At 40.2% G+C, this 24977-nt stretch overlaps 2 protein-coding genes across 3 annotated transcripts; one reads left to right on the forward strand and one right to left on the reverse strand.

Moving 5' to 3' along the window:
• LOC122667053 (serine/arginine-rich splicing factor SR45-like) lies at positions 1-18194 on the reverse strand. 2 transcript variants are annotated; one of them, XM_043863233.1, is made up of 13 exons: positions 17910-18192; positions 15102-15167; positions 13920-14008; positions 13784-13830; positions 13617-13697; positions 13360-13522; positions 13025-13265; positions 12881-12946; positions 11740-11853; positions 7696-7762; positions 7566-7603; positions 229-323; positions 1-183 (listed from the first exon to the last, which is right to left on the reverse strand). In XM_043863233.1, the coding sequence occupies exons 1-12, from the start codon at positions 18101-18103 to the stop codon at positions 260-262; spliced, it is 1230 nt and encodes a 409-aa protein (XP_043719168.1). In that variant the 5' UTR covers positions 18104-18192; the 3' UTR covers positions 1-183; positions 229-259. The 2 variants fall into 2 exon arrangements, with proteins under 2 accessions (XP_043719168.1, XP_043719176.1); XM_043863241.1 differs by lacking the exon at positions 11740-11853 and having other exon boundaries at positions 176-323; positions 17910-18194.
• A 2756-nt stretch (positions 18195-20950) lies between these two features.
• Positions 20951-24055, forward strand: LOC122667046 (putative pentatricopeptide repeat-containing protein At5g13230, mitochondrial). The gene has a single exon (XM_043863220.1). It carries the CDS (start codon positions 21000-21002, stop codon positions 23505-23507), a length of 2508 nt encoding a protein of 835 aa, XP_043719155.1. The 5' UTR covers positions 20951-20999; the 3' UTR covers positions 23508-24055.
• Positions 24056-24977: the final 922 nt, after the last annotated feature.

Raw genomic sequence — 24977 nt, forward strand, 5'->3', positions numbered from 1 at the left:
GAAAGCACATTTCTCATGCAAGGCAGGCCATGATTCCAACTGCAGAAAACCACCAACTTTGCGAGCCATGAAGAGATCTTACTGCTGTCTTATGTTTCTGGGTTTCCCTTTCCAAACTAACATCAAAATGTCCATATATTCACTCTTTTTTTCGATTTGGGAGGGCAGGGGTTTGGGGAAGAGGGGATTTTGGGGAAAAGAGGGGGAAGAGCATGGGGACGGGGATAGAAATCTACCTGTTGTTTAGTTGAGTAACTTATTATGGTTTAGGAGGCGGGGAACTGCTGCTACGGCTATTGCTACTGCTTCTTCCTCGGCCAGGCCTGCACAGAATCCACTCTTGATCAAAAAATGAGGCTACACAAGAAAATTGTTATTTAATGAAACCAGCTGGTTAAAAGGTATTTGCACAACTTGTCTCTTGTCCAGTCTTCTTACATTTGAGCCAGATTTATCCCCCAAATACTGTACTCCAATACTCGGTCCCTTTATCCCAGAAATTTTGGGTTTAAAGTGACACAACTTGGAGGAGATTAGATATGCAACAAATTAACAATATAGCCAGTGCGCCAATACTGGATAATGGATGTAGCACACTGATCTAGACGCAGAAACTCACCCCAAAGAAGTCAAAATGGATATGCCAGTACAGTCCAGATCCTCTACAAACCATATCAAGTACTTCTTGCCGCATCCTACAATCGCTATGGGAATCAATCGGTTCGGTTTCAATTTATGGATTTGGGTTGTAATGGACCCAAACCAATTATTAATCTGTTCCAAGTCCCCAAACCAAAACCATTTAATAATCGGTTTAGGCTACACAGTTTTTTTTTTATCAGCCTGGTCAAACCGAAACCAATGGATGGGAGCAATATTCCTTGCTCTTTTCAAGGAGACCAAAGTGATTTGTCCCTTGCTCTTCTTAGTAGGAAGACAATTCTCAATTTCAATAGAAGGCAAGAGATGCTATTATTTCAATATGTAGAGCTATTAGTAGTTTTAGATAAAAATATGATTTAATTTTAAATAACAAAATCAAATCCACTAATGGTTCTACAGGATCAAGAAAGTTTTTGTCGAAAACAACATACAGCCCGTGGTATCAAAACCCAACGTAATTCTTCCAAAACTGATCTCCAGATTGGTTTTCCAAAAACCATTGCATCATTCCAAAGAACAAGCCACATCATCACCCTTCTCTTGCCAGCCAAAACATTAACAAGAAAAAATATTGACATTTGTAGAAAAAGCAAAACCCATTTTTCAAAGTGGAAAATCAGTAAACCACCATTGAAACATGAAAACCAAAACAACTTTTAGTTGAAACCGCCATTTGAAGAAAGCAAAACTTGTTTTGAGAACCATGGAAAGCAAGTAATGAACCAAGGGCATACTCTCTAGCAATGGCCGAGTAGTGGCAACAGGAGCCAGCAAGCCACATAATGCTGCGAGGAACCACTGAAATAAAGCAAAACCCACAAAAAGAGCTACTTAGAAGAGAAATGGAAATAGTCAAAACATTGTGGAGTCCATCCCTCAGCCTTTGACTAATGGAGACCAGTCACAAGTGATAACCAGTCCACAAGAAAGCAAAGAAGAAGATAGGGTAGTCTCTCTCAGACTCTGGTCTCTCACCCATGGCCTCTCACCAATGGCATCCCACCATACTCTCTCACAGAGCAAAGCACAAAGCTATGTTTTCTTCTCAATCTCATCAATCAAATTAATATACAAGGCTGTAGCCCCTTACGAACTTATATAAAAGAATTAAAAAAAACTCGAAACGCTAAAATGGAAAGGCCTAAGTCAATCCCTAACTAATAAGGTAAAATAAATTGACTAGAAAACTAGAAGTCTAAAATAATGAAAGAAGCTGACTCAAAACATTATTTTAACTACGGCCATCTTTGGTATAGTTTTTATTTTTTATTTTTACCTTAAAAAATGTTTTTGGTTGCGTTTGGTATCGTTTATGGAGCCTGTTTCTATTTAAATTAGAGTGAAAAAAATCAAAAACCAAAAACAGGTTAAAAGCCATTTATGATTTTTTCTAGAAAACGGTTTTTTGCTATTTGTGCACTGAAGTTAAGAAACTTAAAATGCACGTGTTTGCAATGGCTATCTTGTGGGGTTAAATTTGTAAATTACCCACAAAGTTGTAAATAAGAAAACAAAACCCTTCTCTCTCACTCTCTCTCGTCCCTCATCTCTCATCTCACCCCTATTCTCTTCTCTGCCGCAAACAAACCCTAAACTCAGATCTCTCCGCCTCCAACCCTAAACTCAACACTCTGTGCAGCCTCCGATTTCCCTCCATTACAGCACCATCTCTCTCTCCAACCCTAAACTCAACACCAGAATTACTTGGACTACAGCCAAACTCTGTTGGATTGAGTAATAAAGAATCAGGGTATATTGTAATCAGGCCTGGTTGATTCTGGTAGTCAAATCGACCAATTCTGCCACTTCTAATCTGATTTTTAAAAACGTTGGGTAGCTATGGGCATTGTTAAACAAAGAAGAATGTAGTTATGGGCAAGTGAGTTGTGGAGAGAGGGCATTTGGATCCAGATTCAAAACTGGTGGTCAGTAGAAATCTCGTAGGATCATGTTTTCACCATAGTTCTTACCTGGAATTAGCAAGTAAATAGGCCTGGACTGGGTTACTTCCTGCTGTACTTCTAGACCTCCAGGCACAAGAAAGCAAAGGTCACCGTGATTCTCTTAATGCTTCTCTAAATCCAATACTACAACGCACCAACAAGAGAAGGCATTAGCTTCTGTTGATAAACTGAAACCACGCCAATTAATATATACTCAAATGTCTCAACTCTAGTAGACCTGAGATGCTTTCTCTCATGCTACGTAGGGGTGTCAATACCCAACCCGAACCGATAAAACCGGCCCGAACCGACCAGAATGAGCCCGGACCACACCGGACCGGTCTCTTATTGGATCGGGTTCGGTTTGTGGACTTAGGCAGCATTCGGTTTCTGTTCGGTTTGGTTCGGGCTAGCCCGACGGTGCGCCAGTGAACCCGTCCAATTGAACCCAAACCGAACCGATACTAAAACCAAAATACCCTAAAATGAGAGATCGACCTATTCGACTTTCACTCTTTTTCCGTTTTTCGTCTTTCACTCTCATAGTCTCAGACTCTCAGCGCCGCCAGCACTCAAGCCTCAAGACCATCTCATCTCTTTCGACTCTTTCCCTTTCTCTCTCAACGCCTTAGCGGCAGAGACACCGGACCTCATCCTCAACTCTCAGCGGCACCGGCAACAACGGCACAGGCTCTCGACAATCACAGCACAGGCACACTCAAGTCATCCTCTTAAAATTGTTCAGTTGTTCCCATTGAGTTCTTTTAGGTTTTCGATTTTCCTTTTGATTTCTGAATTTGTTTGTTGCACAACTTGCACCATTTGGCCCTGAAAGTTGAGAGAGAAAGAAAGAAAGAGATCGAGAAGGAAAACCGTTTCTGCACTTTGCGGCCCCAGTTGCCAACCATTGAAGGTAAAGAACTCATTTCAAATTTTCAATATACTAAACAAATTTTCAAGCATATTTTGACATCTGGGTTGGTTAGTTTTAATTTTCTGCTCTCTAGTCTCCCCATTTTCTGTGAAATTAAGTTTTAATTACTGGGTTTTGTTTATATGCATAATTCTGACACATGGATTGGTTAGTTTCCTCTCCCAATTGTTTGCTGGGTTCAATTTGTTTTGACTGGGGTAAGGGGGTACATCGGACATGTTATTCTTTCGGAAGTGGTTGCATCGTTTCCACTGAACTGGAATTATAGGTATGGTTGCATAGCAAATGCAAACTAAGCCTTAACCCAACTACATGAGGTGTGCTATAGGTATCCTCTTTCACAATTCCTCTGTAAGTATGTGCCAAATAAGCACTAACCGAACCTTACTAGTTATATCAAATCGGTACCGAACCGAATCCAAACCGATATCAACCCGTTATCATAAACTGAAACCGACACGAAACCGAACCGCACCGAAACCGAAACCGAGCCGAAACCGAACGTTTCTTATTGGATTGGTTTCGGTTTCTATAAAAGTCACACCGAAACTGAAAAGCCCGAACCGAAACCGGACCGAACCGACCCATTGACACCCCTAATGCTACGGAAGGGTTACATCAAGGGTTGCCAAGGATTCCAAGTTTCCAACTCAAGACTCACTACCAAGTAGCCAGTCTCAGGCTCAGGCACCATGTAAAATTTTACCAGCTCAACTCATCCTGTATTGGTCAAGATCATGGGTTAGTGCAACTCATGGTTATAGATGATTGTATGCCAATTTATATTCCCTATCAGATCAGCATGTGTTGCTTCTGTCTAAAAAAAAATCCAAAGAACTTAAACCACTTCTCTATGCGATGACATAAAACTGAATTGTTCATAAGAGTTGGAAATGACATCTGCAAGGATCACAAAAATCATTTTGCACAAAAGTATACCAAACCTATTTCTGAGTACACAATCTATTATGTCTATTGGTTGCCAAACGATTTTTATGTTTTGACCAAAAATGGTTTTCACAAATGAGTTTTGTTAAAGAGGCAAAAATCAAAAATAAAACCTATACCAAAGAGAGCCTACTAATGAAGTAAACTCCGTTTTCCTACTTTCTACACAAATTTTAGGCCCATTAGAAAGAAAACCCAAGGGATCAACGGCCCAACACCTACATCACCCAACCCAAGGCTGATTTCCAAAAATATAAGCCCTTTAAGTGACTTGTCTGCATCATTGACATCTCTAGCAAACAGATCGAGCTGGAAGGGGCCAAGTCCAAGTAGCTCTGTAGAAGGAGAAGAAAGACCTTCCATAACAGCTTAACGAATGTAGGATCCGAACAGCTCTAGCCATCAAACTCATAAAAATTTGATGCAATAAAAAAGAATGTGTGAGAAAATGGACGGCACCAGCGACACCGGCTCGTTTGTCAACAAGAAAAGGCCCACTTTCCCTTTTCGTCTCTCACTCACTCTCAATCTCTCCCAGTTTCTCTCCCTAAGTCTCAATTCTCAACAGTGAAACGAATCAATAAGAGACCCAAAAACATTCGGTTTTAATGTACAAAAACAAGTTTTTTGGACCAAATAATGAACAGGTTTTAATCAGTTTGCCCATATGTTTTCGTATTATTGGTTCGTTCGGTTTTATCGGGTCTTGTCAATCTGGAATCGACAGTATATTGGCTCAATACCAAACCGAATTGATTTAAAAATTGCCTACACTAGACCAAAGCGTAACCAAACCAACTAATAATGTTCCGGTCGGTTCGATTCACAGTTGCTACACTTAGAAAGGGAGTCATCGTCTCTGTTGCCATCCATTTTCTCACACATTCTCTTAGATTCATATATTTTTTATAAGTTTGATGGCTAGAGTTGTTCGGTTATAGCATTCTCTAATCTATCTCCCAAGTTCTTTCTTACCCTTCTACAGAGCTTATTCGGACTTGGCCCCTCCCAGTTCAATCTGTTTGCATTATATTAAGTATAGAAGTGTTGTTGCTGCTGAGGACTACATAGTACCTTCAATATTCCCTTTTTCTCTCTTCTAACAAGCTCTTTCTGTGGGTTTCGCTTTATTTCATGGCTCCTTGCTATTGGCTTGCTGGCTCCTGTTGCTACTAGTTTCATGGCCGTTGCCAGAGAAGATGACCTTGGTTCATGACAAGCTTTCCATAATTATCAACACCATTCTTATCGGTTGAATCTGGTTTTGATTTTCAGTTCCGGTTGACAGTTGACACCCTTAACAATCACAGAACATCTTATCGGCATTGGAAGTACATTGTAACCTGTGTATTTAGCTTGCTCTTTCATGTCCATATATGGAAGTTGAAAAGAGGGGGCAGGATAGAGTGGTGGCATCTTTCAGCTGCACATCAAGCTGGGCCAATACACAAAGCCCAAGCCCATTACGATTTAGTAGACTACACAGTTCTAATTTGAAATATTTTTGTTTTATAACTGGAGACAAGTCAAGGGACCTGTAGCACTAAGTACATCCAACAAAGGATCCAAGACGACGACAATAATAATACTGAAGAGCTAAGCAGGATGGGGGCAAAGTTTGAAAAATTGCAAAGAAGAAAACTTGATCCTATTATAAAAAAATATATGATACGCAGCAAGTAATATGAAGAACCAAAACTTATTAGTGCATCCATGACTTCAACAAAACAATCTAGTCACAAGGTAAACAGCCCAGAAGAACTCTTCAGTACAACAGACACCAGATTGTACTATCTTGTGACAATCATCAAAGAAAGAATGATATTCATTGAGAAACCTGATCCATCAGGACTAGGAGGTGTTATTACGTCAAGCTCCGGAGTTATTGTTTAAAAAAACAAAGATTTATTTGAGCCCAATTGGAGAGGGAGAGTCCATTCATTCTAAAATTCTATCTTCAGTTGCATTGGAGTTTGCTAATAGAGAAGAGTTTCATTGATTTATTGGTTTAAGGGGACTCGACCACGGCAATAGCATCAGTTGACTCTCCAGAGGACACATCATGGAGATTCACCAACATCATTAGAATTTTAAAAAATAATAATAATTTTTTTGGCTTCCCAAGTGAACTACTTGATCCAATTGGAAGCCAAGGTCTACTAATTACTCGGTAGATATGCTTGCTAAACAAAAATGGCAAGGCAAATATAGCGTTCAAATCATGAACTCCCTTCGTAGCTTTGAGTGGTGGTTTTGGTTGTGGGTTGTATTCTCTTGTTTACCAGAGTTTACGATTTGTGCCCTTCCGTTCTGTTTAGGTCACCACCTTGTACAATCATTTTCTTATCAATAAAATTTGTTATTCATTAAAAAAAATAAATAAAATAAAATCAAAAAAGAGGGGAGGTGGGGGAGAAGAAACTCTTCCCAAAACACAGCCTAGGACGAACAAAGCCCTGCTTAGCAAGATCATCAGTGCTCTTAGTTGCTCTCGAAGTCCATTGGAAAACACACTCAAACTTTGTGGACATGTTATCCATATTATCATCTAGTGAAGTGTCGAATTTATTCCCACTAGACATTGCCACATATCAGAAAAATGCTTTGAAATTTGTTCAGAAAAGGTCAATTCTGTTTGATGGACAGGGAAAGCTGGAAAGAGGGGAAGAGGCCCACACCTAATGGGCCAAATGCCTGATTTAGGCCAGTAAATTTGAAATCAGCCTATCCAACAGTTATAAGACCAAATCATCAATCTATGTGGCAGAAACAGACAACAGTGAGGGAATGAACTCCCAAACGGTTGGTCTAGATCCCTTCTATTAACTTGCTACAATTTTAGGGTTCATACAGATATACTTAATGTGGGACTATTGTATATCTAAATCCATCCTGAAATCTGAATCCTTAATGGATTTGAATTTGGATCAACCAAGCGTTGATCCGTCTAACATCTAATCGAAATTGGATATGCAATGAAATAATCAGATTATTAAATAAAAGATGGCTTTGGATTTACCACCTTACTTTCCCTAATAGGAAGAAAACCATTAGAACGTAAGAGAATATTATGCTACCTTCTTGGGCTACGACTTCTTGAAATTTTCCTTGCTCCCTGTGTTGCAATAAGTTCATTAGAACTGGAAAAGACACTCTAGGTTTCAAATACATTTAAACTGTGAGAGATAACAGTAAGATTATAGATACCTTGCGAGGACTTGGTGATCCAGAATAGGATGAAGATTTTCCACGTCTTTGAGCCAGTGCTCGACCCCTATTGCAAAAAATGGCAATTCCACACAAAATACATGTCAAAATTGTAGAAAGTTATCTAGGAAGGTATAAATAACAGCAATGAAAATTAAGTCTTCACAGTAAATAATTCATGAAGTGAAATTTTTTCATTTATTTTGTTTGGATAATTGTAACTACAAGAGATCCATGCGAGGCTGCTACAAATGTAGAGTCTGATGCGGAACCCAGGTCACAAAACCCTCTTTGGGTTCACTATAGGCCCACCCAGGTACTAGAAGACTCAAATCAAGAGCTTAGTGGCAAAACAGTAAATATTTTAGTTTTTTTTAGGGTGGCAACTTGGTAAATAAATAGAATCTTGAATGTGCTTAAGGGATAAAGAAAGAACAGCATATAAGAGAGATTACAATTTAAAGAAAGGGGGTAGAGTTGGAATAAACACAAAATAAGACTAAAGGAATATTAAAGGTTAAAGAGGAGGGTATTTTTGGAAGTGGGTGAATAAAATAAGAAACAACATATCGTGGGATGGGGAAGACGAATCAAACAGTGGCACGGGGGGATTATTGGAGAAGAAATCTCCTTTAAAAAAACCTCAAACAAGCTGAGAGTTTGAAATTTGAGTCACAACTAGGAGTTTTCTCTCAATCAAATGTCCACATACCAAAACAGTTCATGAGGAGAGACGATTCAGAACCTGCAACTAATTCTGGCCATAGAGGTGAAACAGGTTTGATCTCCAGTCAATATTTCCCTTCTATAGCAAGATTTAAGTTTAGGATTTAGCAAGACTGGTCGCCTAGGGGCAGCAAACAAACTCCCAAAATCTCAGAATAAATGGATTAGATTCCAAGGAGTTCGCAGTTTATAATCAACCCAACAGTAATGCAGGTAACAGGGAAGAAGAGGAGAAGGAAACCATATCGCATGGAAAAGAGGGAAGAAAAGGAATAGCAGCCAAGCTGCCCTAGGCCACGCAAGCTTCAATGAAAACAAAACTCAATCCATTCTTCAAATCTAAATTCCAACAGAGTAAATGCATATAAAAGAGAAGAAACCTATTCTAGTTTGTAAACTCAAAACCATTAGGAAACCAATTCCTACGTAGCTATCTCCTACTTAACTACCCAAATAAAAATAAAAGATTACATGTTAATCCCAAAGTAGAAATAAATAAAATCCTAAAATATCCTACTAGACTAAAGGCCAAATTTGGAACTTTTCCATCTCCGTCTGTATTCCCAAACGGGTTCGGGCCTATCCACAGAAGTGCTACTGCATCAGTAGGAAACTAATTCCTATGTAGCTATCTCCTACTTAACCTACCCAAATAAAATAAAAGATTACATGTTAATCCCAAAGTAGAAATAAATAAAATCCTAAAATAGCCTACTAGACCAAGGCCAAAATTGGACCCAGTTCATCTCTGTCTGGATTCCCAAAGGAGTTTGGACCGATCCATGGAAGTGCTACTGCATCAGTCTCATTGATGCAGGGTGTACTTCCATGGACGGGCCCAAATCCATAGGGGAACCCTAAGGGTGTCGATCGGGTGGTTTTGGTGTGCGTTTCAGGGAAACCGAAACTGAACCAATAAGGACTTTTCGGTTTTGGCTTGGTTTCGGATTGTACTCGGGTTCGGTTGGTTTTGTGCTATCGGTTTTAATTCGGTTCGGTTCAGTTTGAAAACCATGCATACAGCGGTTTTGGGTAGGGATTAGGTAGTGTTTTTAGGGCTCGGGGTCGTTTCAGTGTTCGGTTCGGTTCTGTTCGGGCCAATCGGCAGCCCATCGGTTTAGCTCGAACCGAGCCGAAACCGAATGGTGCTCTAACCCGCAAACCAGAGCCGAACCGATAAGGCCTCTGTTCGGTTCAGATTGGATTGGGCTCGATCGGGTCAGACCGGCCGGTTTGAACGATTAGGTTGCCACCCTTAGGGAGCCCATATGGAGATGAACCGGGTCCAATTGGGTTTTTTGGGTTTAGTAGGAAATTTGGGATTCATTTCAATTTTGGGATAATCATGTAATCTTTCTTTTTATCTGGGTAGATTACGTAGGAGGCTATTGGGTTTTACTTGTTCGAGTTGATTTATGTTTCCTAGTTTAAGAGTTACTGTTTTAGGAGTTATATTTACCTATTAAAAAGCATGTAATCCTACATTGGAGTTTAGATTGAAGATAATGGACTTGTGAGTGCTTGGTTAAGGGATGTGTGACGTGATTGTGCGATCTCTCTCCCCCACTTCCCTCATCTCTCTCCTCCTTCCCTTTTCTTTCATTCTTATTCTTCTCTTTTTCCTCCCTAAATCTTCTTTATCTTTAATATTATTTTTTTCAAACCTGTCGATTGCATTCTGTTCGGGAAAGAATAATCAAGCTCCATTGATTCATCCCTTATCACCTTGAGCTTTGGATCAAAGGAAGCACTACTAACCCAGCCCCTTACCCAGTGAAACTCCTCCATTTACAGAACCAACTCATACATTATCTATAACTTGTTCTTGCCACCATGTTCAGGTCCAGCAGATCAAACCTTCTTTGAGTTATTTGTTTCAGTGTTGGTCGACTAATCTAGAAGCTTTGCAGTTTGCAGCTCGTATCACAGCATTAGAAAGAGTGATGTCGCGATTGAGTAATCCTCCTTCCACAGGAATTTAGGGTTATGCGAGCTGAACCTGATTGAACTCCTAGTTTCAACTCAAAATCCAAATTCCTACCTTGGTTGAGGCTTTTGTAAGGGAGCTTTCCTCTTCAAAAATCTCCTTCCTTGCTGCTGTTCTGTTTTCCAGAGGTGCAAGACAAACTGTCACCATTTCCCCTCCACAATACTTCTCCCTTCTGTTGTTTTACCATAAATACCTCCCACCACTACTTCTTTCTTTATCCTATTATTCCCATCCTTATTTTAATTCCAGAAATACCCCTCGCCAAGTAGTAGCTTCTTTTATGTTATAACTCCACCTCTATTAATGTGGTTCCTTTTGAATACAAGAGAAGTACAGCATTGCCCATATAACTTTGATTTGGGTTTTCTATTGTTTGGAGTGGGCTTATAGTAAACCCAATACGGTATTTTGTGATCCGGGTTTCGCATCACCCACGACATATCCTGAATAAAATGTTAACAATGAAAGAAATGAGCTGACAGAACCAGGAACTGTCGCATTTTTATGTGTGAAACAAGGGTTGAGATGGACGAGTGGAGTGTCAGTTTGGCTGTCTCAAGAAATCAGGATCTCAGCAGAAAATCAAACTATATTTCTTTTTAGGTTATTAGCACCCACAAATAGATTTCATTAACAAGGTAGTAACATGTATAGGAAGTACAGACAAGGATATAAAGCAAAATAGAACATGTACAAAGCAGCATTATAAAAAAGTCAATTTTCCAACGAAGGGCATGAGATAACACCATTCAGGATAACTTTGGCATCTTTGAAAATTTAGGACATGGATCCCCAATCAACCAAGTTGTAGACCTAAAGGGTATGATCCTTTTTTGAAGGGACCCTATCGAGTAACAATTAAAAAATTGCATTCAATCATGAATGATAATTTAATTCCACAACAATGCATTGTTGTGATATGCTTTGTCTTTTATCCACAAAAATCTTCATCCTCTTCACACACACACACACACACACACACACGCAAAACTACTTGAAACATGTCAAATGCAAATGAAAAAGACTGAAAATCACACAATCACAAATGTGCATCCATTTCAATTTCCACGGACAAGTTTAATTAAACTGACTAATATCTGGATTAAAAAATATATAAAATATAAGAATAGATTTAAGGAGAAAAAAGAAAAGGAAAAAAAATCAAATTACATAAAACTACTACATACAAAGGGGGGGGAACAGGGGAGGATGAACTTTTCGCCTCAAGTAAAAACCATGCATGATTGTGCTATTTCATCAAAGTTTTATCTCTATGGTTCTAAAATGTTATGTGAACAGGCACTGGCATCACAAGATGGTATAGCTACCTGCGAGGAGAGACTGATCTTGAACGTGACCGAGCAGGCCTACGAACAGGAGAGCGGCTACGCCGACGGATTGGTGACCTTCTAGGAGGACTACGAGCTCGTCTAGGAGGAGATCTGGACAAAAAGCAAATTCATTTGTACAGAAGCCCCAAAAAAAGGGAAATATTAAGGGAAAATAATCATGCACAACTTTAGTAAGTCAAACTCAATCCAAATTGGGTGCTTAAGGAGATTCTAACAATTGTTACATTAAATACATTGCGCTAACATCGAATAAACTCACACGATACAGCTTGATGCAAGGATTTGACTCGTTTTTACCTAATCTAGTGATGCATAACACCAAATAAAATAAGATAAAAAGAGTCATGAGCACACACACACACAAATCTGCAACTTTACAACTTTTTCGCCCAAATCTGTGTCGATCCGTGATTTAAGCACTGTAAATTCTCAAAACTAGTTGAAATGGTGAAGAATGGTGTCATTTTTTATGTTAGATGATTTCCTCCAACTCATATTGAAGAGCGACCGTATCGGTTGGAAAATAAGTATCATATCAGCAGGTATCGTATCGATACCCAACCAAACCAATACGTATCGGACGATACGATACTTCACCATGTCTGCAATAACAAAGTATGGAGGATGACATTAAAGAAACGATTTTTATCCGTCAACTAGCGGATAGAGCATTATCATCTAGAAAAAAGGCAGTTTCAATCCCTAGTTCCATACCCCAAAAGAAAATCTAGTAAAAAGGGGAGAGGGTTCATCTATGCTTCCTCTTGGCACATGGCTAACCGCAGTGCCCCACACCACAAATACCTCAAGCTCAGCCAATTTTCAAAACATTGCAATAGAGAATTCTACTAGCCCACAACAGTAACCCATGACTCAAAATTTACAAAGCTAAACGCACCCAAGGCAATTAGAAACCTTAAAAGTATTTGGCAATTATAAGAGAACCATGCCCACAGCATTCAAGATTACAATTTCAAGGCTTCCTTGACCTTTCACTTATCTAGAGAATGGTGCAGTAGCATTGCTTCTTCTCTACCAGAAATCACCATGCAATCCTAGCTTTGCCCCAATTAATAGAACAGACAACTTTAAGTTTGGATGGATAATTGCAACTTACCGTCGCCTCAGCGGGACAGGGGAGCGCTTGCGGACTGGACTACCACGTATTCTTCGGGGAGAAGCTCTGTTAATGACAAGATCCGTCAATGGCCAGTGAATTAATCAATAGGAAGAAAAGCTATTCAAGTGAAAGGTAGCCAACCGTGCAGGAGACCTGTGCCGCCTTGGAAGAGGTGATGGAGAACGTCTTCTAACTGGAGATGCAGGCCTTCTTCTGGGAGGTGTTTCACCACGACGATAAGGAGATTCTCCTCGGCGACGAACTGGGGACTCTACACGCCGTCGTGGAGGAGATTCTGGCCGCCTTCGGGGTGATTCACCTCTTCGATGTGCTACAGGGGATCTCCTTCGTGGTGGTGAAAGAGGTTTGCGGCGTGGAGAAGCTGTTGAAATTAGGTCAAAAAAGTCATTGTTTACGAGCAGAACAGAATTACATGGTTATATTAAAAAAATCTACAGCTGTAATATGTGGCCTACATTCTCTCTGGCGCTGCCCATCCTTTTCAACATCAGCACCAACATTATCCTTTTGGGGAGCTTCTCTTTTCTGAGTGGCAGGAATAGCCTTTGGAGGGGATGACACTTTCTGGCGTGGAGGTAAGGTGAATCTTGCTTGAACAACATTCCCATCAATTTGAGCCTATATCACACCAATGAGAACATCAATTTACTGGAAGCAGACACCAAAAATAGAAAGAAAAAAAAAATTCTACAGTATATATATTAAACCCTACACCATCCATGTAAAGTAGGGCTTTTTCTGCATCAGCCCTCGTCTTGAACTCCACATAGCCATATCCACGAGGAAGATTTACCTGGAAACATAACCACTTCCACATTACAAACCAGGATAGAATGAACAAGTGTGTAACCCACAATAAAATTAAACTTGTTAACTTACAATACGATCCATACTCAGTTCCACATTAACTACTTCACCAAAGTTACCTGCAAGTAAGGAGGAAAGCAAAATTTAAATGGGAAGGAAAATAGGACTTAGAATATGATCATGCAAAAAAGCCTTCTTCCCTACTTACTGAATATTTCTCTTAAATGTCCTTCGTTCACATTCCTGGTTAGCTTATCAATGTGCAGAACTACAGACTCGAGAACTGGAGATGCTTTCCTGAAATAACTAGAACCATCAGAACATATGCATGAAATGAACAAGTATAGATTGCAGCCAGGACTCTTCAAGTACAAAATTGGGAGCAAAGGGGTAGCCAAGGGAAGGATCCATTCCATTCTAATGTCAGCTATTTTTCTTCAACCAAAGGCAATGCACATGAAATACATCACCAGCTGATTAAATTAGAGGTTTTTGCATAAAAGGCATTATAGATAAGAGTTTGACTATATACATAAGGGTTTAATTTTGAGACAGGTAAGGAATAGGTCCAAAAAATAAATGCTTCCACAGATGAAGACAAAAGCAATCTCAAACATTAAAATTTTCAGATAATAAATGTATCACACCCAAAACATGCTCTTTCATCCATGAGTTTATTCAGAATCCATTACTGTAATACTAACAGCTGTCTGGTAAAATTTGGATAGAACAAATTTGCTACCTAACAATTCCTGAGGGTTTTCAAAAGGTTAACTTTAAAACAGATCATTTTACAACAGAAACAGCCCTTGCTGATGACTCAATGATCTTGCCAAAAGGGTGGATCATGTCTTGATGATATTCCTTGCTTAAAAAGTCCAAACATATGATGCATATCAAGATTCATTTTAATAATATAATGCATTCATGATTTCTTAATTCACAACTCCTGCTGGGGATAAAGCTGATGAGTAGTGGACTAACTGGTACATATTTTTTGAATGACTTCTCCCATTGCTCAAAAAGAACATTGTTTCCTTCTGGATAAGTGAGCCTTTGGCTGTACTGGTCATGAGAGATCGATCAATCAGCCAGCTTAAATCTTGTGGCCAGTAAAGCATATTTGCCAACGATATAGAAAACAATTGCAACAAGTTAAAATATGGTCAAAGCACCCTCTCAAATACTTATGCCTACTACACACATTCCCATGTTGCATAACTCATTACAACTAGGAATAAGCCAAACAGATGAATTCTTACAAAAATTATGCCATCCACGGAATTTGAAGCTAAACTGCTAAATTACCAAGTGCTTTGTACAAATTTTGATTTTCCAAATACAATTTGTAACAAGACTAAAAAGTTCGCATGAAATATTAGTATATTACCTTGGTGGAGGTGAAACCCGTTTAGTTGGTGGAGGAGACGGACGACGCCTGGCTGTTCCTGCAGGACTGTATAAGGAAACAATACCATTACTATTCTGTCAGATACTTAGATATGCCTCAGTGACGTATTTTTCTGCAAATAGAAAAGAATAACTTAAAGAGAGTGGCACCTCACCATGCATCGATCAAATAACAGGTCCACACCTTTTACAACTGCCATATGGCATTTCAGCTGGGGCTGGAAATTTGTGAACAGGTGCACCCAAGGTCACCTGTCATGAGTCAAATTCGAGACCAATCCGAGTTTGCCAAGTGGCAAAACAAGAATTTATACAAATCTCAGACTACCAATAGGGTGCACGGGACTACAGTGGGGGTGCATGGACATAAATGGGAGGGTATGCCTGCATGTGGAAGGATATTTTGAATTTCGATTCGAAATCTGATACATGGCCAATCCACATCATGCCCTAGATATCAGCAATCAGAACTGCCATATCACTCTTCCACGTGGCAAAACACAGGTGTGTTGATACTGTTATTGAGTGTGCTCATGGGAACAAGTTATAGATTGATTTAAGTTTGGGCCTTGGTCATGGTAAGGTGTTGTGATAAAATCCCATTTGTCTTTTGATGCAGTCAAGAGACTCAAGACTGCCCAACTGGGCTTTGGACGACCTTATATTGGGGCAAGGATAAGTTCTATAGGCCTCAGGCTACTTGTTTCTGGGGTAAACCTTGTAACAGACCTAATTTATAAGCCTATATTTAGGAGTTTAAGTTTGTATACGGAATTAGTAGTTGTTAGAAGAGTTGGAATAGGATACTTGTTAGCTAGAGTAGTGTCCTGATTTGATTTTATTTTTCTTATTCATATTGCAAAAGTGATCAAGAGTCCTTCTATGAGTCTAGTAGGGAATTTCCCGAGCTTACATATATACGTAATAATCTCTCTTCTACTCTGCCTATCAGATTCATAGTTCTGCTTGTTTATTGCTTCTAATCTTCTAATCTGAAATCTGCTAGAATCATTTTTAATCAGTTCCAGATCAATATCAGTTTTAATATCTCAGTTCTTGTTCATAGCTTGAAATACAAACCGCCTGGGTTTCATCTCTTTCTTGATCTCTGATTTTCAAGATTTTTACACCAATTGATAGAGCTGACAAACCTTTACAACCAATCTGGTTTTCAGCCTGGTCTAATCACAGGTTAGTGAGTTACATAATTTTTCTTATTTTCTGTTAATTCTGTCCTGAATTTAGTTAAGTCTGTTTCAAACGATTCCTATACAGATCCTGGTCTAAGAGTAGTTCCTGTTCTTATGAACTTCTAGAATCCTTACTAGGACTCTGAACCACATCATCTTTCTAAGGGGAATTAAAGCAAATGTTCATGCCACCTTCAAGTTATTAAAAAAGTCCTTGGGAAAGATAGCCTCTAGAATAGAGGTTGGATAATGAAAGTAACTAGGACTTTGCCATACATACCAAACTTCTAGAAAAACCTAGAATGACGGGGAGATCACCACTTTTATCAACTCATCTCATAATTGGATGAGGTCTGTAATATCAAACTCGCAAAAACTGATGTTGGATGAAAATTCTCAGTTCTCACTCAAATCTTACTGAGTTGTTTACCGAAGCCGCATCTAGTGAATTTTCCTCTCAAAATTGATTTGTAAGCCTCCAGTTCTTAACAATGTGGCCTTCTTTTGGACCAGTTGCCACTGGCAAATCCATTGGGGTGGACCATCTCATGAACAAGGGCATTCAGATTTCTTTAAAGAAAGATAAGATTTAATGCATCACACCTTTTTGTACTATCCCTTTGCTGGACAGAGTATTATCACTCTTTCCATGAAGCCTTGGGACTCTCTCCTCTCTCAAAAGACCTTGATCTCATTGAAAATTGGCACGTTTGCAGAGGTGTGGCTACATTTGAGAAAAAAATATCTTTGTTATCATACAATGGAGTTCCTATCAAGAAAGAGTCTCCAACAATGAATCTTATATGCGCTAAGTTTTTTGTTTTTAGGGGAAATGGTTTCATATTTTTGTTCCAATTGGAACTATGTGCTCGTGAATCCTCTCAAATCAGTCTTACAAAACCTTAAACCAGACTAAGACCCAAACTAAAATCAATCTATAACTTTCTCCCATACGCATGGCTTACATTGTTATGAAGACAACTAGGATTCTGGACCACCAAATAAAATGTTTACGAATCATCAGTTCCAATTTGAAAGTTTGTAATTTCATGGGATGGTTGGACATGATTCATGTAGCCAATTCCAGAGAGTAATTAAAACTTTAGTTGAGCTGAACATCTAGACCACCACAGAGAATGTAATATTGCAGCTTAAGTTCCACTGCCATAGCCAGTGGTGAAAGAGAGACATAAACATATGAGCAAGCTAGCTACGGTGATATTGCCCCCTTAACAAACCCTTTCTTTGACGAAGGGAATCTGCTCTCCAGAGGTTCTAAGACTGAAGCCCAACCGTTAAACGGACATCAATTTAAAACTCTCTCCCGCTTGCAGAACAGGAGAGCATAGCCACTATGCAAATAAGGTGCATCTCCCAGGTTATATGATAAATTAAACTTATAAAATAAACGTTATTCTCGGAATAACTGTCCTATAGCAATAGAAACAAGACAAACCACCAAAAATAAGAAATATGGACCAACATAATCATTCTTCCTTTTCCATCGAAGTACAATGGAACACGAGTAGACAATAATGGGGTTAATGGAAAACAAAGAATCCTGCAATGGAAAAGGATGGGAAGCAAAAGGGACAAACCTTCTTCTCTGGGGCGGAGGGGATTTGCTGCCAGAGCTGACACTCCGAGAACGAGAGGAAGAGGAAGAAATGGAGCGAGACCGTGAACGAGAACGTGAATCTGAACCAGAAGTCGAGCGAGAGCGGGACGGAGAAGACGAACCCGAGTCCGAGCCCGAAGGCGTGGCCGGACGACCACGACCAGGTTTCGCCATGTCTACCTGCAGAGAACACAAACACGGCCGACTCACCAGATAAAGATGGTCCGAAAACCCTAGACAAGGGTTTTACAGTTAGAAGCAGTGGGCTTACTCGTCCGCTTTTGGATGAAAACTTCTCTCTATATTTCTATATCTTTTTTCTTCTGTTTTTTAAGATTTTTATATCGGTTTTTTATAATACATAAGGGTGAGCGTAGGGGCCACGCACGTGTGGCAGTCAATAAAACCGCGTTGGCATCTCGAGCGCAGGGTATGGCATTTGCATATGACCTCATCCTATTTGGGGAAGCTACTATGGAGGAAGCTCGAGCATTTAACGGGGTGTTGGAGAATTTTTATTACTTACAATTCCGACACCCTCCAATTCCCCTACAGTCCCTCACATGAGAGCTGAAATGACCATTTACCCACTGCCTTGACACACTTCCCAAGGCAGTGGGTAAGTGGTCATTTCACTCCCATGTGAGGGATTGTAGGGAATTGGAGGGTGTTAGAATTGTAGGTGATAATGATCCGGTGTTGGAGGGATACTGCAGGTATTCAGGTTAAGCCATTAACATCAATAAAACAAGGGCCCACTTCAGTCACAACGTTGATTCATTGATCAAAAGACAGATGAGGGAATTTTTTCAAATCAGCCCAACATCTTCATTAGATAAGTATCTGGGGATTCCTTGTGTGGGAGGTAAGTTATCTAAGAATCACTGCTCGGATCTGTTGGCAATAGTAAATAAAAAAACTCCAGCATTGGAAGACACAATTCCTCAGCCCGACTGGCAAATTAGTGCTGGTACAGTCAACATTGTCTGCTATGCCATTATATGTAATGTCTTGTTTTAAGCTCCTGTCTTCCATTCACAAGTCCTTGGATGCGTCTAGCAAGAACTTCTTCTGGTCTAATGGCAACAAGACTATGGTTCCCACTATTGTTTGGGCTACTATTTGCGAACCAAAGAGGTTTGGTGGTCTTAATATAAAGTAGTCGGCTGCTATGAACCAAGCCTTACTCCCCAAGAAAGCATGGGAACTACTCACATCTCAATATTCGTTGTGGGGGAGATTGATGAAAAACAAATACTTTCCAAACTCTTATTTCCTCACAGCATCATGCCCTTCTAATGCATCTTGGGGTTGGAAATTGGTAAGCTCTGCAAGAGATCTTATCAGGAAGAGCCTTTTTATTTAGGTAGGGGATGGGCAGTCTATTGACCCTTGGATTGATTATTGGATTCCATCGCATCCTCCTTCTGTTGCTCCATATCCAATGCCTAGTAATGCATCGAAGCGGGTTGCGGAGTTAATAGATTGTTCTAATGGCTCTTGGAAAAGAGATGTGGTTTATCATTGGTGGCCTCCGGATGTGGCATTCCAAATACTTTCAATCCCTATTCCATTGTTCCCTAGGGAGGATAAATTCATATGGGCAGCAACATCTAATGGTATGTTTATTGTGGCTTCTGCATACAGTATTATGTTGAATGGCTTCTCTCATCAAATTGATCCACTTTGGCTCAAGATATGGCATGTCCCTGCCGTTCATAAGGTGCAACACCTTATTTGAAAAATTCTCCATCACAAACTACCCCTACCTGACCTATTAATTAGTAGAGGGCTAAATCTGAGCCCCTATTGTTCTCTTTGTCTTGAGCACTACCAATCTATGGAGCATTTGTTTGGCGGCTGCAGGATCACTAGTCAAGTTTGGCAACAAGCGGGGTTACTTCATCTTTTGACGAATCAGTCAATGACTACGGTAATTCGCAATCTAATTAAAGTTCAGAATGATTCCGTTAGGGATTGTATCCTGTTGATTTCTTATTGTTGCAGTATCTTGTGGAACATTTGGATCGGTTATTGGGATTGGACCTTCCGTCAACAGACTTTCAACCCAAGAGTGATTGTTCTTAGAGCAATCACTGAGGCAAGTGAAGTTGTTAGTCACTTCCACTTTACATCGGTCAGAGAGAGAAGATTGGTTCGTTGGAATCAGTCCCATCATCCATGTGTGAAATTCAACATTGATGGCGCAAGTTTGGGTAATCCGGGCAATGCCAGTATTGGGGGAGTTTGCCGAGACTCCAACTCCAATTTCATTTGCTGCTTTTCGGAAGGAGTTGGATGGAATTCTGCGTTGGTTGCCGAAGCATTGGCAGTTAGGAAGGCATTAAAGCTAGCACTTTCTCTCAATCTAAGAAAGGTCATCTTTGAAACGGATAATATTCTTGTGATGCATCTTCTAAGTGGTCAAACAGATGCTACTCCTTGGAGAATTGGGACGATCATTAACGATTGCTTCAATTTGGTCTCGTTGTTCGATGATGTCAGGTTCTCTCATTCTTTGAGGGAGGCTAATGCTGTGGCAGACTCCATGGCTTCACTTGCTGCGTCTTCCCAACATTCTTTATGTTGGATTTCTTCTCCCCCTCAGTGTATTTCTCTTCTGTTGTATGCTGACTATACTGGAACATTGTTCCCCCCGTAATAAAATCTTCTTATCAAAAAAAAATCTCGAGCGCAGGATGGTTATTTTGCTCTTAATGTATCTAGATGTGGCCCGCATCAATGATACAGACGGTTGGATGCGGCAATTGCCAGGTTTCGCCATCTCCACCTAGCACTGCGGCACTGCCACACTTTAGGAATTGGAGAGGATAATAACCGGGATAATTCCGTAAACTCATCTCCTCTGGGCATGTGTGCTGGAATAGAGGTAGTTCGAACCCAAATATCTGTGTTGTCGTCAGAAGGTGAGCCACCTGCCTCTTCGTATGGGCTTGGGAGAAGTCCGGAAGTGCTCAGTACTGATTCTTGAATTATGGAATATGAACACAAATTTCCTTCTGAAAAATTTCGTCTCCATTCTTTTTGAGTGGGGACCTCGCGAGATCGAATGATTAGATTTTCGTGTCTTAGAACACCACGTCCGGGGCTGGGTTTGTTCTCAACCCATCATCAAATCGAACTGTTTAATCAAATCGTACAACGTGGGTTCTCAGCCCAGAGCGTCCAATTAGCCGACGACTCAGAGAATTGCTCTTGCTCCACCGCATTGGAGCTTAATTCTCATACATACGCTCGGATGTTCCAGGACTGCACCGGCAATGACAATGCCAGAAAGTGGGGTTTGGGAATCCACTGTGATGTCCTTAAGAGGGGGAACTGGTTGGATTTGTTCGCTAGGAACGTTCTTCTTAACTTGTATGTGAAAGAAGGCCTCCTCGCTGACGCACGAACTTTGTTTGATGGAATGCGGGACAGGAATACTATTTCATTTGTTACCTTAATTCAGGGATATGCACAGTCTCTCCAATTTGACGAGGCAATCGAGTTGTTCATCAGGCTTCGTAGAGAGGACCATGAGCTCAATCCCTTTGTCTTTACAACAATTCTGAAGTTGCTTGTGAGTGCGGGTTCTGCTGAGCTTTGTTGGCTAATCCATGCCTGTATTTTTAAGCTTGGCCATGATTCAGATGCGTTTGTTGCAACTGCTCTCATTGATGCCTATTCAGTGTGTGGACTTGTTGATGGAGCTAAGAAAGTATTTAATAAGATTGCTGAGAGGGACATGATTTCTTGGACTGGGATGATAGCTTGCTATGCTGAAAATGATTATTTCAATGAGGCTTTGGAACTCTTCTCCCAAATGAGGAAGGTCAACCTCAAGCCAAACAATTTTACTTTCGCTAGCTCACTTAAGGCCTCCGTCGGTCTGCCTTCCTTTGACTTGGGCAAGGGCATCCACGGATGTGCCTTAAAAACCCGGTATGAGCTGGATCTTTATGTAGGCTGCGCTTTGCTCGACTTGTACACTAAGTTTGGAGATATTAATGATGCTCGGATTGTTTTTGAGGAGATGCCTCAAAAACATGTGATTCATTGGAGTTTCATGATTGCGCGTTATGCGCAGAGTGATCGAAGCGAGGAGGCCTTGAAGCTATTTTTTCGGATGAGACAAGCCTTAGTGGTCCCTAATCAGTTTACATTTGCAAGTGTTTTACAGGCCTGTGCAACCATGGAAGCTCTAGTATTGGGGAAGCAAACACATGGCCATGTTCTGAAGGTTGGACTTGATTTTGTCATTTTTGTAAGAAATGCCCTTATGGATGTCTATGCTAAATGTGAAATTATGGATGACGCTGTGAAATTATTTGTGGAGTCACCAGAAAGAAATGATGTGACTTGGAATACACTGATTGTGGGGTATGTGCACCTAGGGTATGGAGAGGAGGCTCTAAGACTCTTCTCTGAGATGGTTAATGACCTAGTCCAGCCAACCCAAACTACATTCTCTAGTATTCTTCGTGCTTGCGCAAACTTAACAGCGTTGGAGGCAGGTCTTCAGATCCACTGTTTGACAGTAAAAACCATCTTCGATAAGGACACAGTAGTCTGTAATGCTTTGATTGACATGTATGCCAAGTGTGGGAGCATTAAAGATGCCCGTTCCATATTTGATGGTATGAGCGAACGAGATGAAGTTTCTTGGAATTCTATGATCTCAGGATATTCCCTACATGGTTTAAGTGAAGACGCTCTGGGGATTTTTGAGAAGATGAGGGAAACAGAAATTAGGCCCAACAAGATAACCTTTATAGGTGTCCTATCAGCATGTAGCAACAGGGGTTTGGTGGATTGGGGCCAGTCATATTTTCACTCCATGGTTCAGGACTATGGTATTATGCCATGCATAGAGCATTATACTTGCATGGTATGGCTTCTAGGACGTTCAGGTCGTCTTGATGAGGCTCTTAAGTTCATTGAAGAAATTCCGTTTGAGCCTAGTGTTATGGTGTGGAGAGCTTTGCTTGGTGCCTGTGTAATACACAATGATATTGAGCTTGGAAGAATTTCTGCGCAGCGGGTCCTTGAGATGGAACCCCATGATGAGGCAGCGCACGTATTATTGTCAAATATGTATGCCACTGTGAAAAAATGGGACAGTGTAATTTCCATCAGGAAATACATGAAACGGAAAGGAGTCAAGAAAGAACCAGGCCTTAGCTGGATTGAAAGCCAAAGCAATGTTCATTATTTCAGTGCAGGTGATAGATCACACCCTGATGTACGGATAATTAATGGGATGCTGGAGTGGCTGAACATAAAGATTAGAAGGGAAGGGTATGTTCCCAACCGTAATGTTGTTTTGCTTGATGTCGAGGAGGATGAAAAAGAAAGTCTCCTTTGGTTACACAGTGAGAGACTAGCTTTAGCTTTTGGGCTTTTTAGAACACCACCTGGGTGTCCAGTTCGTATCATTAAGAACCTCAGAATATGTGCAGATTGCCATGCTGCAATCAAGTTGATATCGAAGGTAGTTCAGCGTGAATTCATTGTTCGAGATATGAATCGTTTTCATCATTTTGAAGATGGTGTTTGCTCCTGTGGTGATTATTGGTGATGGTTGTGCTCTAAAGACAGAAAAAAATCCTGTGGACTGAGGTGCCCAATGCTTGGGTTTCGGTATGTGGCAGGTTGGAGAGACCCGTTGACATTAACTGTGATTACAACAATATCATACAGAGTCACTCAACAAATTGGTGGCTCATTGATGACTATATTTAGCTGTTAGGAAAAGGAATCTAAGGGAGGTTAAGCCACGTGGAAAATCAACCAATGCAACAATGCAGGTGATTCACTTGCACGGAATGTGGCCTTTGGAAGCCTTCATTTGATTGGTTATACTTACAAAATTTCCTACCCCAAGGATCATCCTGGTTGGATGATTACAATATCCACCCATAAGGTCCTTGTAGTTTGCCATTTGCTGTTATTTTTTCTTCTCTTTGGGAGAGGAAAGAAAGAATGATATGTATGAACTAGAGGAGAAGTAGACCTAAGATCTGAGGATATATGTTACATATGGTTTCATCCTCAATGAAACTATTCAGAGGGTGCAATTTTGTCTCAAGTCTCAGGTACAGTATCACAGAAGTAGCCAAAAAACTCACACTAATGAAATAAATTACTGTATGATAATCAACTTAGGTCTATTTTTGGGAAATGATAACCTCTATATGAGACCTATCCAGTGGTGGATCATATCCCTATGGATGTGCTTTCATGTGTGCTATGCCTACCACAAGGGCGTTGGCTGACCATAATGTAATCAATTTAGACATTCTTTTTAAAAAAAAAATAAAATAACACCTTATTTTTATTTATAGTTGCTAATCATGTCAAGAAGTTTGGGATGTATATATATTAGAACAAATTGTTTAATGTTTGCTTGTTAACACCCAAGACTATCATGAAGGGAAAATTTGGGATGGGTTATCTTTCAAGAATAAGTTTATTTTTCAAGCACCTCTAACTTTTGCTTATGCTAGTGTAAGTTTTGTCTGATAAACCTTGTAGGTTTAGGTATTCTGTTTCATAAGGTTGTACTGAATAAAATGCTTGCTCCAGTTCTGAATTTTCACGGTAATTAACTATTTCCTTTTTCTAAGGGCTGGCATTGGTGCAATGGTAAGGTTGCTCCATTGTGACTTAGTGGTTGCGGGTTCAAGTCAGGAAACAGCCTCTCCGCGAAGCGGGGGTAAGGCTGTGTACAGTATGACCCTCCCTAGACCCCGCAGTGGCAGGAACCTTGTGCATTGGGTACGCCTTTTTTATTAACTATTTCCTTTTTCTACGGCTCAGTGTCATTGATTCTTCGTCTAAAATTCCTCATGTTACTTGTGGTTAACATTTTCATTGATTTTTCATCTTAAATTCCACCTATTACTTGTGTTTAACACTTATAGGCCTATCCTTCATGTAGGGAGATGAACTAATGTAAAGCTTAAGGGTTAGACACAACTTTTGGTGTCATTGATTTTTCATCTTAAATTGCGCCTATTACTTGTGTTCAACACTTGTATTGGTTTGA

Source organism: Telopea speciosissima, chromosome 1 (assembly GCF_018873765.1).
Source record: "Telopea speciosissima isolate NSW1024214 ecotype Mountain lineage chromosome 1, Tspe_v1, whole genome shotgun sequence".
In the NCBI taxonomy this organism is placed as follows: domain Eukaryota; kingdom Viridiplantae; phylum Streptophyta; class Magnoliopsida; order Proteales; family Proteaceae; genus Telopea; species Telopea speciosissima.

What these genes read in the sequence shown, in the direction of transcription:
- LOC122667046 (XM_043863220.1), top strand. Translation starts at nt 21,000, where the DNA reads ATGATTAGATTTTCGTGTCTTAGAACACCACGTCCGGGGCTGGGTTTG.
- LOC122667053 (XM_043863233.1), bottom strand. Translation starts at nt 18,103, where the DNA reads ATGGCGAAACCTGGTCGTGGTCGTCCGGCCACGCCTTCGGGCTCGGAC. An exon ending in CCTCCGCCCCAGAGAAGAAG is followed by an intron (nt 15,168 to 17,909) that starts GTTTGTCCCTTT and finishes TTCCTTATACAG; the next exon opens with TCCTGCAGGAACAGCCAGGC. An exon ending in AGATCAGTCTCTCCTCGCAG is followed by an intron (nt 7,763 to 11,739) that starts GTAGCTATACCA and finishes TTTTTGCAATAG; the next exon opens with GGGTCGAGCACTGGCTCAAA.